Genomic DNA, 24,060 nt, shown 5'->3' on the forward strand with positions numbered 1-24,060 from the left:
ATCACAGGATATTGAATATAGTTCCCTTTGCTATACAGTAGGACCTTGTTCTTTATCCATCCTATATATACTAGTTTGCATCTGGCTAATCCCAAACTCCCACATTATCTTTTGACCTAATAATCCCACTACTGGGAATTTATCCTCAGGAAGTAGACTTCAAAAGCAGAAAAACTGGGCTTCCCTGGTGGCGCAGTGGTTGAGAGTCCGCCTGCCGATGCAGGGGACGTGGGTTCGTGCCCCGGTCCGGGAAGATCCCACGTGCTGTGTAGCGGCTGGGCCCGTGAGCCATGGCCGCTGAGCCTGCGCGTCCGGAGCCTGTGCCCCGCAACGGGAGAGGCCACAACAGTGAGAGGCCCGCATACCACAAAAAAAAAAAAAAAAAAAAAGCACAAAAACTATATTCATATATATATGCGTGTGTGTATGTATATATATGCACATACATACATACATATACACACACACTATTATGTGATATTTGATATAAAATATATTAAAATTAATAAATAATGCTATCTTTCTCACGATGCTCTTTTATAGGAAAAGACTCATTCTAAGTAAAAAAGAATAGTATTAAATTAAAATCTCACCTGTCTCTTCTACATGGTAGCTATCTTCAGTTTCTGAAAAAAATAACATTAAATAAATATTGTTACTTTCATAAAATGGTATGTTTATATATTGTATATGTATATCTGAATGAATGTTTATCATTGATTTTTTTTGAAAGCAAATAACTATTAAAATAAAACATGAAAATATCAATTAAATGTCTGCTAAACACTTTATCTTTCACTAGAACTACGCTTAGAAACGTCTCACACATTCTCTTATATGATCCACTTAACAACCCCACGAGGTTAACAAATACTATAACGTAGGCTAAAGAGGGAGAAAGATTTAGACAGAGTAACACCGAGGTGACAAAGCTATGTCCCCATCACATTCCACTGTGCTGTTCTATTTTCTAGACATTCCTGCCATTTTCTAGAGCAAAAGCACATCGTCTCCACACGACAGCACAAAGGAAGAACCCAGAGCCTTTACACATTTGGGGAGCTAAAAGGTAAACGGGTTGATACCTTCACCCACGTACTGCTGATGGCAAAGTGCTGCCACTCATGTGACCCTTGTTATTTAACAGCCACATGGAGTGTAAATATTTTTAATTTCTGAAGACTTTTTTTTTAAATTTATTTTTTGGCTACATTGGGTCTTTGTTGCCGCGCGCGGGCTTTCTCTAGTTGCGGTGACTGGGGGCTACTCTTCGCTGCGGTGAGTGGGCTTCTCATTGCGGTGGCTTCTCTTGTTGCGGAGCACGGGCTCTAGGCGCATGGACTTCAGTATTTGTGGCTCGTGGGCTCAGTAGTTGTGGCACATGGGCTTCAGTAGTTGTGGCTTGCGGGCTCTAGAGCGCAGCCTCAGTAGTTGTGGCACAGGGGCTTAGTTGCTTTGCGACACGTGGGATCCTCCCAGACCAGGGCTCGAACCCATGTCCCCTGCACTGGCAGGCGGATTCTTAACCACTGTGCCACCAGGGAAGTCCTAGTTTCTGAAGACTTTTAACAAGCAACTTTTATGTTCAAACTGAATCTATGTCCCAATTAAAAATTAGGTCAGAAAATAAGGTTTCTTCAATTTACGAACTTTTTAGAAGTGTTTCTTCCTACTCCCAATCTGTAACTCCTAACCTCAAAAATATCCAATGCCTTATGTTTCAGATTCTTTGAGGGTCTTAACTGAAATTTTTTGTGTAAGCAGCATCTAGGACACCAAAATTCTGAGCAACTGTCCATCTTCCTGAGCTATCCTGGCTGAAGATGGGAGACAGCAAGAGATTCCAGGGAAGTGTGGAAATCATTTCATCAGCATTCCCACTCAGAGCTTAGAAATGTTTTTCCCATAGAAATCATGATATGCATGATAACTAAAGGTCTGAAGTTCAAAAGCTAGTCTGTAAATGCCTATTTTCAATGCACTATCCAGCTGGACTCAAACACAAGTTCAAAAGCATTTTGAACTTACATTTTCTCCCCCAAATTATGCATTATATACAGTTCTGTAGGTTCGTATGGAAACCAAACCATCACTTTTAACGTTATTTCTATGGAAAAGTGCATTTTCTGCTCTCAACCACAGGCATCAATATAAGCTTTTGGAAATACATTCATTCATAAATTAGGAGCTGTCTGCTTCTCAAGTAGTTCCCCAATATAATAAATATTGTGAGAAGTAGACATACTTAACATTTTCATAAGGTTTATGCTTTAAAACAGTCCTTGCAACCGTTTGCCAACTGCATGTTCTGAGGCTACCTGACCTCTCGATTCTTAGGTGGCTGGGACGAGTCCTGTGTGTTCTGCCTGATCCCCACTGGCTCCGAGCACCAGCCTTAACCCGTGCAGACACAGCAGAGCAGGAAGTGAGGGGAGGCCCAGGAGACAGGAAACAGCCCAACCACACCTGGGCTCAAGGCCGGCAGCAATTATGTATCCCCCGAGGAGCTTTTACAATCACCCATTTTGGGGGCCCCCGCACCCCAAACACTCTGCTTCACTTTGATCAGGGTGGGTCCCCGGAATTCTTTTAAAAGCTCCCCGGGGGATACTGAAATGCAGCCAGGATCGGAAGTGACGTGGTGGGATGCCAGCCCATCTTAGTGGATCATGTTCATAAGTGGTTGTCTCTCTGAGTCCACGACCCTATGGCTCCAGGCCTTCCTACCTTGACTAGCGCTGCGGATCCCATCTACCGCCTGTTTCTTACCGTTCTGTCCGGCTCTCTGAACTCAACATAGGCTGAGCTAACCCTTGAACCCTACCAGGCACCTCCAGTCCAGACCCTCTGCGGCCGGTGGTGCTGTGTTGTTACATGGGTCCTACAGACTCTGACGATTACCACACAGCGGGGTGCACCGTGTAAACGTTCACTTTGTGTTGGTGCCATCAACCACTCCCCCTGGTTTCATCATAGGCTTGTTTTCTTGTATCACTCTTTAGAAATAAAACATCCCTCTTAAATAAACAAGGTTCCCTTAGTACTCATTTTAAGTATAAAATGATATCATTTATATACTTTAAATAAAATGACAAAAATCAGTCAGAGTACAAAACTTGTGGCTTAAAACCACTAAGGTTTTAAAGGACCACTTTGAGAAAGAGTACAGAGAGTAGATACCGAAAGAACAAAGCATGTGGACTTAATTCAGCAGGGCTCCAAATAATCATGGTAGCCTCACATTAAAGCAGAGCAGAGCAATAAGTATATGAATAAAAATTTTTCTATATGTCAGTAGTGAATAGCAATAATTATGACTTGCCTATTGCAAATAATACAAAGTAAACTACTCAACTGATATTTAAATAACCAGCATTTAATTTAAAATATTGATATACACAGATGTCAGCAAACTGTGGTCCATATGTAGTCTACATTGGGCCTGCCTCCTGACTTTCTAATTTAAAAATTTACTGGAACACGGCTACACTTTATCCAATTAGACATTGTCTAATTGTTTTTGCACTGTGGTAGCAGAGATGAGTAGTTGGGACAGAGGTTGCATGGTCCGCAAAGCCTAAGATATTGACCGGCTGGCCATTTACAGAAAACGTTTGCCAATGCCTAGGCTATGAACTGTATTCTACCCACTGTAATTATAGAGTTTATTTTAGAACAAGAGCCTGTGATAGATTATCGAGGTCAATATTTCATCAGTTGTTTGAATTTCTTACAACAAATGGTACTCTAGGAAGGAGAGTACAGTAAAAGTAAATGTGCTGAAGGATTTCACTTACATCCTATAAGAAACGTATATATCCTTAGAATTTCCCCTAACGCATTTTGAATTTAAAAATTGGGATATCTATTTATTTTAGGGAAAAGACTGATTTTAACTAAAGTTTTCAGGTTCAACTTAAAAAAAAACTTTAGATAAAAGCTAAATATTGGTTTTAAAGGTGTCTAAGAAAATGTCAATAATCGTAATTACAAATTACCTACTGTGTCTTACTTTGAAACCAAAAAAATGTGTTCTACCTTCATGCACTGCTCCAGTTCCCACAGGTTCATATCTGTCATCTGTAACACCTCCTGCAAAGATACCACCTTCGGGCTGCAGTTCTCCTGCTGGTCCATCCTGTTCTTGGTGCAGGTCCTCTCCTTGAACAATGATAATGAACACAGTGACACAGGTCTACAGCAAGGGCCCCAGGCAGCAGCCAACACAGACACAGACGCCCCATCTGAAAGGCTGCCACAGACCCACTTCAGCTGCTCGGCACGCTCTGCCCCTTTTCTGGGCCACTGCACATGCTGAAACTGTGTCCTCTCTCTGGCCAAGGGCTAGTCCACCCGAGGGGGTAACAGGTCTTCTCTCACTAGAACATAAACTCACCAAGGATAGGGACCTCACATATTTTGGTGACTATGTATGCCCAGCCCCTGGGGCTGTGACTAGCCATAGGAAGCTCTCAATACGTATTTAATAAGTGAATAAATGAATTCAGAATTCTTACTATATTTGCCTCTTCAATTATCGCTAGGTCAGAGGAAAGGTCACCTTGCGACCTTCCACTGAGAACTGACGTAAAATTCCATGTAACAATCTTAAGTAACTCTGCAAATATTCTACTACAAGAAGAACATGAGGCCACCAGCTAAACCGTATGCCAGGCCATCCACGTTGGTTCAGCTGCATTATACTTCGCTTCTAAAGGTTCCTATGTTTAGCCTTTAAGTTATACATAGATGCTCATTTTCTCTTCTGAGATTTTCACGATACACTGAACCATTCTGCTGCTCTTGTGTGGATTTGGACATGCTACGTTACTCCACTGCCACACGGGTTGGCTTGTCATCGTGGTGTAAGACATTCTCCCAGTAGTAACTTGCCATGGCCTCAAGCAGAGGATGCTCTGGATGTAGCACTCTAACGAGAGAACTCAAGGGAACTAGACTTAGGTGTGCAGTGCGGTACTGCTCTAGGAGTGTGCAGTCACTCCAGATCTAGGTGTGTCTCTAGACCAGCTGTGTGACCCTGGGAGAGTTGCTTAATGATTCTGTGCCTAAGCTTTCTCTTCCATAAAAAAGAAATAATAAGAGAACCTACTCACAGCATTGTGGGGAGGACTGAAGCACTTAGAAAAAAGCCTGGCCCATAATAAGTATTTAGGTTTTATTGTTGCTGTGCTGCTTCTGCTGTCGTTTAAATTTTTACCACCATCATCTCAGTAATAACAATACTACTACTTCTACTGCTACTGAGCTACCCCCCACCACACTGCAGGACAGGGTCCTTAGTCACTTTACTTCTGGTGTGGCCCAGTGATGCTCTCAGGTGTTACTGGACTATTAGGCCCTTTTATGTTGATACTGTTTGTCTGTCTTCTGTCTTGTCATCACAGCCCGCTATCTTGTTTCTCCTCACTTGAGATTTCCTGCTTCTCATCAAATCAATCACCAATTCTTCCTGTCACTAAACGTACAACTCTTTCTCTTCTTTTCTTCTTGCCACGTTCCTTTTCCCTTACTCTCACGTACTCAGTCTAATTTTACAGTTTTTATGTGAGCAGGACTGAGCTCTTTCAGCCTTCTACTCAATGGAAGCCTCTGCTCTCATAGGGAAACCAGCTGAGCACTGTACACTGTCTGTGAGTCTCCATGGCCCAGGGACAGCCTGCCATGAGGAAAACAGTCTCCTGAGAGTTTGCTAGGCCTCACCGGAGGCACTGCCATGCCCTCTTGCAGCTGCTGCACCAACCCTAGGAGGTAGCAATTACCCCACTTTGAAGGATGAGGGGCTTGAGGAACTTGACTAAAGCCACACAGCTAATAAATGCCACTGCAGGACCCAAACCTGACAATGAAATACAGAATAACAGGGACAGACAGTCTACTCTAGAGACGGTGTCAGGGAGGTCAAGTTTGGCCTGATAAGATGTGAAGACTGGAACGCACACACGGACACACCAACAGAAGACAGAGCAAGTTAAAGTCCCCACGGTAGGGACGGGCCTGGCAATGACAAAGCGAAAAGGGAAGGTCAGTTGAGCTAGAGAGAAGTGACCAAGGGGCGAGAGAGACCAGGCCTAGACAAGGCACAGTGGGCTCGGCGACATCCAACGGGGGGTGCAGGGGAGCCAAGATGGAAACAGGGGCCCAAGGGGATGGGAAGAGGGCATGGTGGTAGCTGACACACGGCAGAAGTCAAAATACGTTTTGGAGGCAAAGCAGAAGGGATCGGCTGGTGGATTACACATGAGGGGAGAAGAGGAGAGAGAAGGCAAGGAAAACGCCCAGGATGCTAGCTTAAGCAGCTAAGTGGGTAGGGAGACCATCAACTAAAGACTAGAATAAGAGTAAAACATTTTTGCAGGGGAGCAGTGAGATGGAGAGGAATAAAGAGTTCAGTTTTAGGAACATTTTAAGTCTGAGATACCCATAAAACATACAAATAGAGATAAGAATACACAGTTAGATAATCCAGGAGCTTAGATGAGCGATGAGGGCTGTAGATATATATTCAGAAGCAATATTTAATATTTAAATAATATCTAAAGTCATGGCCTGTGATTTTCTAAAGAGATAGTCTTGATAAAGAAGAGGTCCGGGCTTCCCTGGTGGCGCAGTGGTTGGGAGTCCGCCTGCCGATGCAGGGGACGTGGGTTCGTGCCCCGGTCCGGGAAGATCCCACGTGCCGCGGAGCAGCTGGGCCCGTGAGCCGTGGCCGCTGAGCCTGCGCGTCCGGAGCCTGTGCCCCGCAACGGGAGAGGCCACAACAGTGAGAGGCCCGCGAACCACAAAAACAAAAAACCAAAAAAAAAAAAGAAGAGGTCCAAGGAACACAATCCAATGCTAGCCTGGATTCCTCTCTCCTCTGTCTGGCATCCTGCACCCACCCACCTAAATGTCTACCACACCCTTCACTTCCTTCTTCCCCTACCTTTGGAACCTTTGGTGAAATTTAGTTTGACCAACCATCTCGACTCACTTGGGTCACCGGTACCACCTCCCATCTGATCTCCCTGCTGACATCTCCTTCACCTTATTTATTTATTTATTTATTTTTTGCGGTACGCGGGCCTCTCACTCTCCTAAATCATTTTCTCCAGGAAGCCTCTGCTAACCCCACATAGCACATAGCGTGTCATTTTCTCCAGGAAGCCTCTGCTAAGCCCACACAGCACATAGCGTGTCATTTTCTCCAGGAAGCCTCTGCTAAGCCCACACAGCACATAGCGTGTCATTTTCTCCAGGAAGCCTCTGCTAAGCCCACACAGCACATAGCGTGTCATTTTCTCCAGGAAGCCTCTGCTGACCCCACATAGCACACAGCATGTGTTTCTCCATCATCACGGCACTTACCTCAACATATTGAAATCAATCATGTATTGAGATTGCATTATCCTTGTGTTAGGTTAAAATAAAAAAATTTTTTACAGATATAGGAAGGGAAAGCCTGCGTTTGCTTATACAGGCAGATATGCTCAGGTGAAGTAGCTTTTCTAGCTGAGAAGAAACTGGTAATAAAAGGACACAGGCTCCTAGACCCCTAGGAGACCAGGGCAGAAACCTACAAGGCAGCCAAAGCTGGTCTCCCCAAAGGAGCACAGATGGAGCTGGATGGGATGCTTTACATTTAACCCCAAAATACCTAAGACTGAATAAGATACTTTAGCTGGCCTGCAAAAGCCCAAGTTAAATGATAGGGAATTGTTTGTTTTTAAGAAACATTATTTTTTTCCTCTAGGACTACCTTCAGCTCACACCAAACCACTGTAAGTATCAGGATACCACGTGTTCTGCCCTCTTCAAAATCCTTCTGTTACATTTTGGGGTTATATTCTGTGCTTTTATCAACAGATGCTTCAAGAAACAGTCTTATAAAAATCTTAAAAACACTAGTTTCTATAGTATCATTTAATATTCTCTGTACAGAACTTAACCTAAGAAACTTTTTAGATTCTTTAATAGCATGTTTACTTCTTCTCTAGTAATATGACCTACATAATTTAAAGTTTCCCCTTTTTTGCTTTGGTGGCCACCCAAGCATTCAGTATAACTTGAGGGCTGAAGACAGCTCCAGGAGAGCCCATTACAGCTCGCTCGGTTCTGTTCCATTCCCCTCCTCCCGGTTGCTGATGTATTTGTTCTTGATGTATCACTGGTCTCTGTTTGCTTATTCTCTTAACAATAAAATGGGGTAAAATGAGTGTAGTGTTATTTTAGAAATACTTGTCCTCCAATAGCTTTTTTAAAAGCCCACTTTATTATTTATATTTCAAAATAATATCCAAGTCATTTTAGGTAATTAACCATTATTTTAGTAATGCATGAAACAGATTTTAATTCATACCATGTTCTGCGTATACCGTTTCATCAAGAAGTGACTGAACTTGTTCTTGTACTTCATCTTCAATATTCTGAGGCCCTAAAATAATTAAAACATAACTAAGCAGAAAAAATCTAGACATTAATGTAGAACATGAAATATGGCCTCCACATATACACATTAAAATGAATATATTGGACTAATCAACTATGTATCTTTTCCTATCAGCTTAGCCCTTTTTTTATGTTGGCAAATATGGTAGATATTTAGAGTTGGGTTTATTCTGACAGCAGATATAGATGCTAAACAACTTCGTAAGATTTTTAAAACACAGGAAACTAACTCGGGTTCAGATTTCTCTTCAAAAAAAAACCTAACTCAGAGGAAAATTATTTCAGTTTCTAGTTAACAAAATTCACACTAACGATAGAAAAAGCAAATGGGAAGGGCGAAGCTTTCAGAAAAGGAAGTACTGGGAAATAAAGATTAAATGCGTAAGAAGAGGTCAATAAAAGTAAAGTACATGGCCAACCACTGTCTTTCCCAATAGCCAGGGAAAGGGCTCCCTGGCTGGTATGAGGGCTGGGATGGCTGGCTGCCCGCTCCCAGAAGGTGTCAGGAAGCGTGAGTGGAAAACCTTACAAGACAATCCTCTCAGCTTTGGAGAACCTCATCTGACAGTCACATCTGTCATGATGTAAATTACAGACGTGAACAACATTGGTAATGACATTGCGACGACACTGTGGTGCTTATCGAATTATCAGGCTTTATTGCAACATCACACAACAAACAAGAAGCTATAATTACATTGACACTATTATAAATTTTCTGTCTAACGGACATCATCTATCTTCACTAAACAGAAGTAGCACCAGACTTGCCATCAAGTGAGATAATGCCAACGACATCAGTTACACTGACAAACTAATCTTCAGTGACAAAGACAGAGTAAGTTAATCTGAACTTCAGATTGAAAAAAGTGTAAGATTCTACTATGCTAATTATACTACAAAACCATTTCTGAAGCACAGAGTGCCTTCTATTTTTATAGATGTTTCTATTTCACAAACTACTTTTATACATGTTCTCACAGAATTATAGGAGACCTTTCCAATCTCTGTTCTTCCCTCACACAATGCCCACGACAGCTTCCTAGCGGAGTTCCCAGTTTTACAACTGCTGACAGCACTAACCACAGAAAATACAATGTGAGTAAAGAGAAGTAGAGACTGGCACTCTGTTCCTCTGCTGAAACACTTTAATGGCCTCCTTTGCCTGAACAGATGAAAATCTAAGTTCCTTGAAGCCCCAGAAGGAAATGCAAGACCTCCACAATCTAGCCTTCACATGCCTCTCTCAAATCATCTGCTACCAGCACTGGCTTAGAACTTGGTGACTCTGTTTCATCTTCCCAGGAGTCTCTGATGCCCTCCTTTCCCCTGGGGAAGGTGAGTAAAGGCAAAACAAAAACAAAAACCCCAGGCTGCAGTGAGTGAAACACTAAGTGTAAATAAGGCAAAAAAGCAACTGCAAGTTCTTCTTTCAAAAGTGTAGCTAGTACAACAAGGAGAGAGACTGGAGGGCAGATGGAGAGAACTGCAGGGACCAAAGGGGTGGTTATTTCATTGTATTTTAATGAAAGATATGTACCTCTGTTTATAGAATACGTGGGTAGTCAGAGAAGACAGAAGGTAAAGACCTAGGTAAGAGGAAGGTTGAGAAGGCAACATTTAAACTAAATCAAATATCACCAAGAAGTTGAAAAGGATATGAGGTGATAACAAACTGAAAGACTTAGGAGGACAAGTTGTCAGTAATATGCAAAGAGTAATATGAACAAAGAATTAAAAAAGGAGGAGAGAAAGCAAATAGTACATTTCGGAGTAAGTACCAGCTTTGAAAACCAAGATTTTTTAAAATTATACATTAATCTAGTACAAAGTAAAACTGAGGTGCTAAATCCAAATATACATTCAAATTATAAAACTTAAAAAAAGAAAAAGAAAAAAATCACTCTTGCTCTCAAGCCATGGTACGATTACAGCAATTCTACAGGAATGGGAGAGAGACAGGAAATTCTCCTGGGATTATTTGAGCAACAACAAAAAATAAGAGCAACCTATTGATTTTTATTAAAAGGAAGGAAGGTAAATCCAACAGTATTCACCAGTACCTAGTGATAAAGTCAGCCCAAGTATCGATACCATCTGGACTCAGTAATAAAGTTGCCAGTAAATATGCAGTGTCATACCTAACACTTCCGATAGGTGGCAAAATGGAACCAAATTTTTGAGAACTACTTGATAAATGAAAAATGTACAGAAATTAAATAGTACTTTGCAACAAAAATCAAAGCACGAACAGGAAATGACAGTAATGGAACCAAATGTCGTTTACCAATGTCTCAAGAGACTTCAGGAGTTTTCATCCTATGGGTCACAGGCCCTTGAGTGACTGAGGAAATACTTGAAATGAGCTATGAATTCATGCAGATGTAAAACAGGCTTCGCAGAGGATCACACGGAGGCCTGAGAAGTCTTTTGTTGTGGACACAGGAGACTCATATCAAAAAGACCGGAAACACAGTAGACCTACTCTATTAAATAATGTGACAAAACTGGTGTACAGTACGTGTGTAATTTTACTTTCACTGTAATATGGCACAGCAGTCCTGGACTTGGAGTCAGGAAACACAGCATTTAGTTCACAGTGTTCCTATGTTCAGACAAGGAGAAACCCCTGTGCCGTGGATTCTTGATCTCAAAAATTAAAACGATCCTGTAAAATCTTTTTCTAGAAAAGAATAGAGTTCACTGTAAAATTTCAGAAGAAGAGAAAAAAGCATTTTATTACTCTGCAAACATTGTGAAACAAAATTATGGGTAAAACATGACAGTGGAAACTGCTACCTGGGATACCTGGCAGCTGAGGTGCATCCAGTCAGCATTAGAGGAAAGCTTACCTGGCCCCTCCAGAACCTGATCCTGCAGCCAAGGGTACGGCTCGGTCTCTTCTGGTGGGACTGTTGTTGCCTTTGGAGCAGATCTTTCTTTAAGGCCTGCATTTTTATTCACAAAGTTAACTTAAGGTTTTCTTTCTTTTTAAAAAAAATTTTGACATCTTAAACCAAGTAAAATAATGTTTCCAAACACTTCATCAATACTGCCAGTACTTCAAAGTTTCCAAGACTTTATATTACATGAAAATGTTGATATGCTTAAAAACTGAAGTAGGAAAATAGTTTGTTCTTTAACTTCACCTAGGCCTTTAACATCTCTTTGCCTAAATTAACTTTTCATTTAAAAAATAATAATAAATCATTGTTTGAATACTCACAAATCTCTAAAATATAGTCACAAAAACAATAAGCAAAATAAAATAAAAAGTCATATCTGAACTTGCCAAAAGAAACTCAGTATGAGTTCAATCTCCTCTCGTGTTCGTAAGTGACTAAATTCTAACTCTTGGACTCCAGATTCAGCAATAAGACAATTAAGATACTCTGGAACCTTCTACTGTTATTTGAATGCACACCATATTTTGATTTATATATAATTATTCTTCTTGAAAATTCTAGTTAAATATGAGAGGAAGTAATACATAAGTCACAATGTACAATCTTCTAAAGGTAACATTTATGAGCAATATTATTCCATAAAAAAATATGGAAAAAGAAATTATGTTTTTCCTTTTTTGTCTTAAGGAAAATAAGACATCAAGGTAAATTAACATGAAAGATGATTTTTAAAGTCAATGTTGGTCTAAAATCTATTATACTGCTAGTTCTTTGATATTTTATATGTAGCACATTAAAATACATCCTCAATTAAATACAACTATTTAGGAAAACTAAATTAGACTGTCATGAGCCTGACAATTCCATTTACCAAACCCTGGGCTCTTTGCTACCCCACCGAGAATCTTGTACCAAGAGTAGCTACTAAAGAGCATGTGTTCTGCACGTCAATAGCTGGAATGAAAAGGAGAGGACAGAACTGAGAGGCCTTTTCTTATCTTAAGCAGCTTTACACAACTCATTGGAGATATACTACTGCAGTCTGGAAAATCCTCATTTCAATGTCACTTACTCTTCTGTTTTGCTTCTTTATATTTTCCCTTATTGTTCCCTTTTCTATAGCTCTTCATTTTTCTCCCATTGACAAAAACACCCTCCCACTATCCTCTCCTAAATCCTAAAGACACCGACACAGATTCACAGGATCCCACCTCATCATTTATATTTCCTCTAGTTACTTATTTCTGATACGACTTACCCAAAAAACCTAACGTTAGAAAACAAACACCAATACATACAGTCGTGTTCTACTCCTAACCATAGATTCCTGAGAAAGCATACACAAATAGGCACAGATCCTAATTGTAGTTCACTTTCACGGCATGGGGGTAAGGGATGAAGGCTTATTAAAACATCTCATTTCAAATTCCAAATTCAGGGCTGAAAATTCCCCTGCCCTTTTCCACTTAAATAAGCCATGCTTACGTCTCTTAACTGTTACTGGAACGGGTATGGACTTACGGCCAAGTTTTGCTCAATGAACAGGCTAAACTTTGAGTCTTCAGAATCAAGTCACTTCTCTTTGCACTCTCAGCATCTCAGAAAACACCTGGCACATAGCAGGTGCTCAATAAACTGCTGCAAAAGGGCTGAGCACACCCCGTGTGTGACTGCTCTGCTCTTTAAAGGGCTACAGACTCTCTGCAGGGCCAAGGCTATAGCTGCACCAGCGAGGCTTATGGCTGTAGAGGAGGCAAGGGGGACTCGCATCAATTTCCCTGCCAGTATTTACCAACGAGATGCCTATTTGTGCTCTAGCGGCATCCACCATTTCAGTACCACAAGCCTAATTTGCCCGGATGGTCCGGTTTGTCTTTTGTCCTGGTATAATGACTTCACTCTCAAAAGCATCTCAGTTTGGATGAAAAATTACAGGGTCATTCTTCACTAATCCCATCTGTAGCAGGCTTTCAAAAACTGTGCTCCATGGGTTCAATAAGCAGTAAAATATTCCCCCATCAAACAATAAAGATTTAAGCTGTCTGAAAATCCCATTCTTAATGGATTCCGAGAAAAGTTTCATTTGAAAAAAATTTTGAACCTAAAAGTGCTTGAAAATAAATAGTACATCAATATTCAGACCCACAATGCCCCTAATAAACAGCTTTCTCTAAATCAGCTGGGAGTTATTTGTCTCTAAAATTGACATTGTAAAACGTGAAAAACAACAGGAGAAAGCAAAAGCGCATAACAAGAGAAAATATTGAGTAGTTTTCTTTTCTGTCCAAAGCAGCAGCTGAATTGTAAATGTACTAATACCTGGTCACAGCTATTTTCCAGAGGTGAAGTCAGTGCAAGAATAAACTATTTTGTAAACTTCAATGAAGCTGAAGATCACATTAACACATCTCTTTCCCCAGACCCTTATAAACTTCCTAATATTTAACAAAAACACATTTTAGAATAATTCTTACTGTTCTGATAACCCATGTGGAAGCTTTTACTGTGAGATGTTTCCAAATTTTTTTCTGTTGCCCAAGTCCATTTTAATCCACGAATCCATGAAGTATTCCCCAGAAAATAGTGGTAAATCCATGTCTCATGCAAGATTTTAGGCAAAAAGTAAACAAAAATTCAACAAGAAAAATAAGTAAAATAAGGCAAAGGAAATGTTTTCAAACTGGATTTATTATGAGGTACACATGGCAAGGATACAGCTCTGAAATAAATCTTCAAAGTCAGGTTATGAAGTGAATGTATCGGTTCTGATGCTGATGGTGGCTGCAAACAACAAAACACCGACTCACACTGGCTTGAGCGAGAAGGAAAGTTATTATTTAACAGCAGGTTGGCTGGCTCTCAGCCCTGGCTTGGTCTTCAGGGTGGCAATCCGGGCTCTCCCAGCTGCAAGCTCCTCTTTCAGACAAGATGCTGTCCAGAAGCAAAGGACCACCTCTTGTTCTGCTTCTCTTAGGCTTGAGGAAATCTTTCCTGGAACTTCTCACCGTTCTTCCCTTTCGGTTTTAAGAGTCAGAACCAGAACCCACTTCCATTCCTAAACTGGCAAGCACAGCGGGGTGCCCACAACTGTTTGACAGTAATTACCTAGGGGTGAATGAACGTTGCCCGTCAACCACGACAGCGCTCCTGCATGATTTGGAAAACCAACCGGTTCCCTTAAAACATACCTTGTTTTTAGTTCTTTGAGCACATGAGAGAAATTAGGAAAATTTTTTTCAATGTTTACATTTAATAAATGCATAAATTTTCTTCCAACTGTAATTTTAAAATGGAGTAAGTTATAAAAAGTAAATGAAATGAGCACGGTAAATCAACCATTCATAGCAAATTTAATTACCTGATACAATCACTCTAGCCCAACATCAGCTTACTTCATTCACTACTACCCAACTACACCTGACCATAACGGGAAAGGATAAGTGGATTTTCTTCCCATAAATACATAACATTTTACAAGTTACTAATTGCATATTACATTCATTCATTCAACAAATATTTAGCACCCACTAATGCAAAGCATTGTTCTATAGAAGAGCAACACACAAAACCCCTACCCGCCATAGGAAGGGATGAGAAACACGGGCTTCCCTTGGTGGCTCAGTGGTTAAGACCTCGCCTTCCAACGCAGGGGGTGCGGGTTCAATCCCCGGTCAGGGAGCTAAGATCCCACATGCCTCGCAGCCAACAACCAAAATATGTAACAGAAGCAATATTGTAACAAATTCAATAAAGACTTTAAAAATGGTCCACATCAAAAAGAAAAAAATCTTAAAAAAAAAAAAAAAAGGTCCCAGACACCTGGCTCTTACTCTGAATGAGAGTGAAAGATTCACTTTTCGTAAGAATCGTATACAAACCGCTTTCTCAACAAAATGTGGGCCAAGAAGGATTATACATAGTATGATGCTTCATAGGCTCTCACAATCTTAGCCCATAAAAGCTAAGACATTTTAAAAAGTAGCTTCTCAATCTTTCATTTACTAATTCAGTGGCATACAGAGGAACAAAAAGTTTGATCTTACCCCTCCAGGTTACTCCAGCTGCTGGGATGCATGCAAGGAAGTGCTCGGGCCTGCTGCTGTCTCAGGTGCAAGCAGTCCAACAGGTCAGACTGGGGTATAAACCAATATACCCCCAAGAACCACCCTAACCGGTACACGAAACTTGAGAGATATTCTGGTAAATCAATCGACCACAAAGGCACACGTACTAATTGGCCATGCTAATCCTTGCTGTTGTTCTTGGCTCGTGCACAGGAGCCAGCCTGTCCCCGACTACAGGGATGGTCACAGATGCTTCCGGGCCTAACCAGGACAGCCAGAATCTCCCAGGACTTTTCTCCCAGGGCCAGGCCAGAAAACTGCATCTTTGTACAAGGATGGCTAAACTAGAAAAATGTGTCTGGGGGCCCCCGGAAGGCCACCCTCCTCATCGAGTGGTGGCACCTCCATAGAGAATAAAGTCAAGCAGAAATCAGCAGAGTCAAGATTTGAGAAGAGAGCTAGGAAGAAACAGCTGATTACAGGTCTGTACTTGGGATCTGTTCACCTCAAGCCAGTGCCCCTGTATTTGCCACCGAATGAGCCATAAAATTCACTGTGGTTTGTAATCAAACTATAAAAATCATAAAATTCAGACTGATCAACATATGAAGCCCCAAGTTAACCCAAGTGACAGTTTCTTTGGGACTCAGTTTTTAGACAACAGAATGACAGGGTTGGGTTAGAGATATTAGACTAGATATTCTCTAGGCCTGCCCCCTTGCTGGATAATTTTATTATGTCTGTTGGAATTTTTGTCAACTAAATGTACAGGTGTTTGATTTTAAGCAGTAAAAGGTGCCAGCCTATTTAAAAAAAACACAAAAAACACAATACTTTTAGAAAAATTTGCACTTAACGCTTACTCATTTCTGATTGGAAATATCTTTAATTGGGCCATAATCTCTGTTTTTAAAGGCTCTTCAAAGAAAAAGGTGAAGAATTATTTTAAAAATAAAGTAAAAATTTTGTGGCAGCACTTATGATTCAGCTACAACAAATCAGGTTATTCTTCTCAAATTCAGTAACAATTTCACCAGCAGTCGCGGTTACAGAATTAAGACTTCATGTAGAACAGCACAAACCATTTGTAGAAATGTTTTTCTTACAGAAATTTCACTTTATTAAATGTTTTCTGAACTCAGTTTTGACCTCAAATTTGCAACTCCTTAGAAATGGTAAACCAAGTATGATACAATCAAATATGAAAAATATATGCCATTCCACCAATATAACTGAAAAACTGTGTGATGTAAAATGAAAGCATATCCTCATTTGAAATAATTAGAGCCTTTCTATAACTAGTCTGAGTCTGTCAAGATGTCATAAATAAGCATTCTAAAATTGTCCTTCTACATAAAATTCTCTCTTTTATCCAGGGCTGTTTCTAGAATTCTCAGAACACAGTGAACACTGAGTATTTACTGGGCAACAGGAGAAGGTGGGGGACGGATGGGTGGAAAGGGAGAGGCGGGGTGAGGAGGGGTGAGGAGTGAGGCGGCACAGGGGGGTGGAAAAGGAGGAAAAGGAGATAGTGAAAGACCCCGGAGGAGAGATGAAGAGGAGTTGAATGGGGAAGGGCTGAGGAAGGAGCAGCCCCCTCAGCGGGGGGCGGGGGGAGGGGGAGGGTGCTGGCGGGGCCTGGGGAGGGAGACACGCGGGCAACTTCACAAGAGCCTGAGGAGATGCCCTGGGAAGAGCTGGGGGAAGGAAAGGGGGTGGAGAAAGGAAGTGGAGAAGGAAAAGGGCAGCTGAAGAAGAATGGGAAGCAGGAAGGCGGAGGGAAGAAAAACGACAGCTACCAGAGCAGAAGACAACCTCCTAACTACCCGAGTATTTATCATTCCTGAAACTTACAAATCACTCTGCATATAAACACTATGTAAAATTTTAATATTCTTGCTGAACTCCAGTGAAAATATTCTGTATTAATAAATCATTACAATTCATAGCATACATATACATTTACCTGATACACGATCAATAAGTTAATAAAAATAGACGTTATTACATCATATTTTTATTACATGTTTTTTTTAAAGCTTCATCTTTTAAAATTTCGAAGCATGAGACAGGTACCTCAATTGCCAAGAATTTACTTGGCTGAGCGCCAGTAAATAGAGTCAATGGCTTAATGACACATCTCCCCCAACCAGAGCAATACCAAGTTTTCTATGCCCTTTCAGCAGCAAATCACAATGAAGAATATTACCATTTCCTGGGATGCTGCTGCAGCTTCAGTTCTTTCTCTTCTGGTTGCTCCCCTTTGCTAAGTGTGCCCGTCTGGCAGAACTTCTCCCTTCCTTTCTATCGTCTTTGTCTTTGGGCGCCACTTTACCAGAAATATCCTTGATATTTGTTGATTTTTTCCTATCTTCCTTGGTTTTAGTACCTTTACCTAGTCCCGCTTTCTCCTTTTCTTTGTCCTTTTTAACCCTGGGAGACTCTTTCCTGGAAACGTGTGAATCTGCAATTTTCTTCTCCTTCCGGTCATCCTCTTTTTCTTTCTTGCCCCTCTTTCTCTCTTCATGCGGACTTTCCTTCCTTGACTCAAGCTTCTCTTTTTCCTTCTTGAGCTCTTCTTTAGTGAGTTCTTTAACTTTCCGGTTTTCCAATTAAAGGGAAAAATGTTTATTGAAAGTCATCTCTTAATTCATAGACAGCAACTTAGTGCAAAAGTATTGTCTTTTTTTCTATCTCCCCACACACATGAAAGGATCATTCAAAAAGTGACTTTCATCCACTAGTTTTAAATTGGCTAAAAACAGATGCAAACCTCTATAAAGTATCAGCTATAAAAGAAATGCTGGAAACTTGCCATCATTTTTCCAGCTGGCAATATAGTATGATTTGCCTCAGAAGAAGGTTAACATGCAATATTAATAAAATGAGTCCAGCCATAAAGGCAGCACTTTACAGTGTTAACAACTCACATCGCACAGCTACAACATAATTAAAGGAACACTGACAACGTAGGAACAAATGTTCCATAGCTTGCAAGTATTCACACAAAGATAATTTACAAGTCTTTAGCTCTAACAAAAAAAGTATGTCCTTAAAATATCTGTGCTTGCATTCCTTGGAAACAAATATAATGCACAAATGAAAAGTTAAATACCATTTAATTTTCTTAGCTTAGAAAAATACAATTTCCACGAGTACAAAATTTTAAGTTTGTTATCTACAGTGTCGAAGACGACAAGGAGAACTTGTTTTCTGCTTCTATTCAACGTTATGAAATCAGTATTCCTTTAAGTATATTTCCCGTTATTTTACGTAGAGCCACTCCAAGCCAACATCTCCGCTGTCCATGCTCACAGAAGAGAGAACAATTAAACGGAATACACAGGTGATTCCAAATCTCACCATGAGGTGCTGCTTTCAACCTACTTTAAATAAAGTTGAACAGCGCAGCTAGCCAAAGCTTTGAATTTCACCTTCTTGATTCCTCATTAAGAAATCATACGAGAAGCAAGGTGTTTACTGTATAATGTAGCATTTAAGCAGAAACAAAAAAGAGAAAGATTTCTTTAATATAATAAAACGTGGAAGATGTTTCTGCCCATCAGGATCACGTAAAACTCACAGAGTACAAAATGTTATTCTATTCTTCCTGACAATTTTATTAAAACCTTGTAAAAATACAGAACAGAATTCATAAATCATCAACCATCCTCAAAGTCCTCCTTCTTCAACGCTGTTCAGAGTAACACAGATAAGCAACACTGCAAGAGCAGAGTGCTGGTGCAATGCGGGCACCTCTTACTCTGCACACAGCTTTTTGTTTGTTTGTTTGTTATTTGCGGTACGCGGGCCTCTCACTGTTGTGGCCTCTCCCGTTGCGGAGCACAGGCTCCGGACGCGTAGGCTCAGCGGCCACGGCTCACGGGCCCAGCCGCTCCGCGGCACGTGGGCTCTTCCCGGACCGGGGCACGAACCCGTGTCCCCTGCATCGGCAGGCGGACTCTCAACCACTGCGCCACCAGGGAAGCCCTGCACACAGTTTTTAAAATATTAAATCTTTAATGTTGAATTTGCCTCTCTAGATCAAGGAGTCAAATTATACTTTATTGGCCATTTATTTCATATTTACTTACATAAGAATAAAATGGTAAAAATTCTGTTTTTCTTCTCGGGAATTATTCAGGCGAGATATCAAAGTTAAAACATTAAAATTTCCTAATCTTAAAGTTAAAATACAAATCACAAAACCCTGTAAATCACATAGTAAAAGTCTCACCTGTTAATGTTTCGCCAAAATCAAACTACATACAATGTGCCAAGCACCTGAACACAAGAGTATTACAAGTTTATAAAGAAAAGCATGCACTTTCCCCATGCCCCTCTCCCTAAAGAAATCTTTACAAGTGAACAAGAAAAACCAAAGGAATATAATATAAGGCTGCAATAATAAGCTGTTAGCCTATACAGAATGGTTGACAGGTGTAATAATTTTAAATGAATCAAAATATCAAACACCTCAAATTCTATACTGGCATAATGAAATCTAAGTTTTCATTTAACTGAAAACGACAAGTTTGGTCTCACTAGCTTTTATTGCGCTCTAAGAGCATCATCAGAGCTTTTGGAAAAAGGAAATCAATCACTGATGAACTCATCTTTACTTCCGACAGTAACTAAAAAATTTAGACTAAAGAAAGGTTTTAGAAGGTAGACAGGATGTGTATACTGTAAATTTAATGTGTAGTTTGAAGACTGTTCTGAGGTTTTGATCATCTGAAAAAGGAAATTACTTAAAATTATAGGCCCGAGGCAGAAAACTCTTTAATGAAACCTTGATAAAACTACTTACAACCAAAGGTGCACCCAAAACCAAAAAGCAATAATGTTTAGCATTAGTAGCTGCATCTACAAAACATTATCTACCAACTGTCATGCATTTTCAAGCATTAAACTTGATTCACTCAAGGCTAATTTGAAAAATAGAAAATACCTTTAGCCTTGGTTTTTCTCTTGGCTACCCCACCAGGTCCTTCTGTTGGTGTTTACAAGATGAAAAATGTCACAAACAGAAAATATTAAGGTAATTAAAAAATAAGTAACTATAAAATAGTTTAAATTGATGCAACTATTAAACAAATTTACTTAAATTCACCATTAAAAAAATACACTCCTGCAACATACAAATATCTATCATTCATACGTCATTTTAGAACCTTACTTTCACTACCTATAACCGAAAAATGTATTTTAAAAACATCATTGATTTAATCAACTTCACAACCTGCCTTAGGTCTGAAAGAACTGTTGGCTTTAGAGATGTGTCTAATTACCCCAGGAAACGGCATTTCCCTCTCAGTGGTACCTGGATGTCAGTGGACTTCTGCTTGGACACAGATGATCAATTACAAGCACTAGGGGTGAAAGGACCTGGGGACCTTATTTCCCTACTCAATCATCACTGCCACTCAAAAAAAAGGATAGCATATTTTGATAGAATTTTACTCTTTACTGTCAGAATAATCATGGCTTTTCTCCCATAGTTTCAAACTTTCTTTATAAGAAATTACATAAATAAGAATTATACTATTATGGAGGTACATACTAACTTTATTACTCTTCATCTAAAATCTCTGCAAAGGCTTTCTGCTTCTTCTCTAGGCAAATCAAAGTTCTGATAATGTGTTTATTTTCAACCTTCTAACAAATATCAGTACCATGTACCTCGCCGTACACCTTTTCCAACCAGCCTGTACTTAATGAGCATCCAACCAACTCATGTTCCCAGTTCTATCTCCTGGTCACATAAATGTTATTATTATTTGTGTATGCGTGTGTGTGTGGTACACGGGCCTCTCACTGTTGTGGCCTCTCCCGTTGCGGAGCACAGGCTCCAGACGCACAGGCTCAGCGGCCACGGCTCACGGGCCCAGCCGCTCCGCGGCACGTGGGATCTTCCCGGACCGGGGCACTAACCCGTGTCCCCCGCATCGGCAGGCGGACTCACAACCACTGCGCCACCAGGGAAGCCCCCACATAAATGTTATTTTACACTCATGTATCAGCAAACATCCCAAAGTGGGATCCCAGGCTGCCAATCCATTTCCTGGGGACACCAGGGTAGGAGGGAGGGTGATTTCTCTCATCCTTTGTGGAGGGCCTGCCTCCCTACAACTAAGGTCTGAAGTGTCCCAAGAAAGCCCCTAAGCTCTTTCACACACAGTCCTGCTGGAAACTGTGCAACCCCCCTCTGTATGTTCCTCAAACCCATAATCACACGCCCATTCCCAGTATGAGATTTTTTTACTCCTAACATGCATACATAACCAAAACCAGTGTGTGTGTCTAACAACTATTTTTCACAGACAAAGCCCAATTCTCTCTTGAACTCTGGCAAAAACAGCATACCACCTTGTAATACCGAACGCTATCTTGGACCACTCCCCAAGAAAGTTTATTTAGGTAAAATATCAAACTTATTCTTGTAATGACAACTTTCAAATACATGGGTATTATCCAATGTGCAAAAGAAATTAGCATAAAGCATTAAAATACACTTTTAATGATGCTAATGTCCCCTCCTGATTCCTGCATGTTCTTGACTGGCGAGGCCTGGATTTTCCCTTAAAAAGCAGAATGGTGGGAATCAGACTATCCCCCTACCCCTCCACTATTATGATATAGTCAAAAGAGCTATATTGATGAAAAGGCTAGAGTTAACATAAATAAGCCAACGTATTAGATCAACATCAGATTAGCTGATTAGAAACATGAAAATACAATAAGTACTTGATTTAAAACTTTCCCAGTTAGGGTATAAATCCCTAAAGTGATACAAATTAACAATGTGCCACTGTACTATATAAAATTCCAAAGTATCAACCTAAGCTGTCTTTTCTGAACTTAAATATATTCAATCATTTTTCAATATTTTTGACATGACAAAGACTGAACTAATAATTTAAACAACAATCATCATATTCAGTCTCTGAAGGAAAGAGTATGAACATGAAAGAAAGCACAGCACTTGGAAAACAGAAGGTAATACAGGAGCCCGTAAGTAACAAAAGAAGAGGGGAGAGTCAAGAAAATGCAGGGAATGAATGAATGAATGAATGAATGAATAGAAAATGCAGGATTCTAAAAGTCAAAGCAGCAGTTGTAGAAAAGAAGGAATGAACAAAGGGTTAGGATGAGGACACTACTGAATTCTGTTAGTTAGTAAATGTCCCATAGACAGTTTTACAAGGAGTGTAAGAGGCGGTCACGTTACAATAAGAAAACAGGTAGAAAGAAGGGTGAGCAAAACCCCAGGGTTGCTCATCACGGCCTCTCTTCCCTCCTTAGAAGAAAACTGATCATCTATGGAGTTTCCCAAGATTCTCAGGGGGCAGAAAGGGAATAAGAGTTTGAAGAATTTGATCTGCACTCGTATGTTTCGAGGGCTAGGAAACAAAGGCATGTCTAAGGGTAGAGAAACGGAGTCAGCGAGAAAGAGAGGAGGCCAGAAGCAGGAGGTGCAGACACAGGGCAAAGGTCAGCTGCTAAAAAAATGACCAATGAGAGAGGAAACAAGGATTCAAAAAACTTCTCAGAGTAAAGAAATGCTGTGCAGAGTAATGATAATGGAACCCAAGCCATTAGGATGTGGCTATGGTCAAAGAGAATGGCAAAAAAAAAAAAAAAAGTAATCACCACGTTGTTTATTTCTTTTTGCCCTGTATGTTTATTCTGATGGTTTTAAGGTGATTACTGTTAATAGCTATTTGGTAATCCTTATACAGAAATTTGGAAAAAGCAGGTCTTATAAACCTCCCTTAGAGCCTGAGGCAGTTGCCTAAAGGTAATTAACATTATTTGGGCAACTGCCTCAGGGCCACTATCCCACACACATTTTCAAAGTGAAATGTTCTGTGTGTAATTAAAACGCTGAATCACGGTTGGACCTGCGGTTTCACCACAATTTTAGAAGACTGGCTCCATTACAGAAACCCAAGTACTATAGCCGCTGCAGGCTTCCAGGAAGTTGGTCACAGAATTGGTCGGCTGAGCACCATGTCATACTTAGGTCATCCTAGTCACCCCCCCATCCCTGGTGAGACCAATGAGTCACCCTGAGCCTGTTTCGAAGCCGCCTCCTGCCCGCACGAGGCATCATAATTTATTTCAACGTTGACTACAGACGAGGCCCTGAACGCCTAAGAGAAAGATTCTGTGAGCTGGGCAGACTTGCTCTAGAACGCAAGTCTAGTCTTGGCAAAACGCAAGTCAAGACACTACACCATTTTCCTTTTTATTTTTAAACAGATGGCGTAACAATATCATCACAGACGTTTTTGAAAAATGGAAGCTACAAACCTTCCAACCCTCTGGGATGAGGGAAGATCAGAACATCAGAGGACCGAAAGACTAAAAGTTTAATAAGGGATTTACATCCAGAGACTGAGAGCTTCAATAAAGATAAAATCCAGACACAAATACAAATGAGATAGCAGAAAGATCACGCGAAGACCTCAGCTAGCATAGGTCAGTTTATTGTCTGAACTTCAAAGTGTCATTTCTCTTGGCAAATAAAATACATCCCATAATTTTTTTCACTTATTTAAGCTGTTTAAAAAAAAATCGGCATTTTATTATGCAATGGGTAACTCTTAACGTTCTCACTCACCAGGACTAACCCCAGCAAA

General features: G+C 40.5%; 1 protein-coding gene across 30 annotated transcripts in view; it reads right to left on the reverse strand.

Annotated features, from left to right (window-relative positions):
• The window catches only part of ASPH (aspartate beta-hydroxylase), a 232,136-nt gene that overhangs the window by 159,749 nt on the left and 48,327 nt on the right, over window positions 1–24,060 (reverse strand). For 9 of the 30 annotated variants that reach the window (XM_067017971.1, XM_067017968.1, XM_067017977.1 and 6 more), the window contains 5 exons: window positions 20,367–20,408; window positions 11,298–11,393; window positions 8,357–8,431; window positions 4,039–4,161; window positions 594–626 (listed from right to left, as the gene is read on the reverse strand). In XM_067017971.1, the coding sequence (XP_066874072.1) occupies window positions 594–626; window positions 4,039–4,161; window positions 8,357–8,431; window positions 11,298–11,393; window positions 20,367–20,408 (369 nt within the window). Of the gene's footprint in view, window positions 1–593; window positions 627–4,038; window positions 4,162–8,356; window positions 8,432–11,297; window positions 11,394–14,021; window positions 18,012–20,366; window positions 20,409–24,060 lie in introns of those variants that run through there. The other 21 variants (XM_067017973.1, XM_067017970.1, XM_067017981.1 and 18 more) reach the window with 6 other exon arrangements.

This window comes from Kogia breviceps, chromosome 17, assembly GCF_026419965.1.
Source record: "Kogia breviceps isolate mKogBre1 chromosome 17, mKogBre1 haplotype 1, whole genome shotgun sequence".
NCBI classification, from domain to species: domain Eukaryota; kingdom Metazoa; phylum Chordata; class Mammalia; order Artiodactyla; family Physeteridae; genus Kogia; species Kogia breviceps.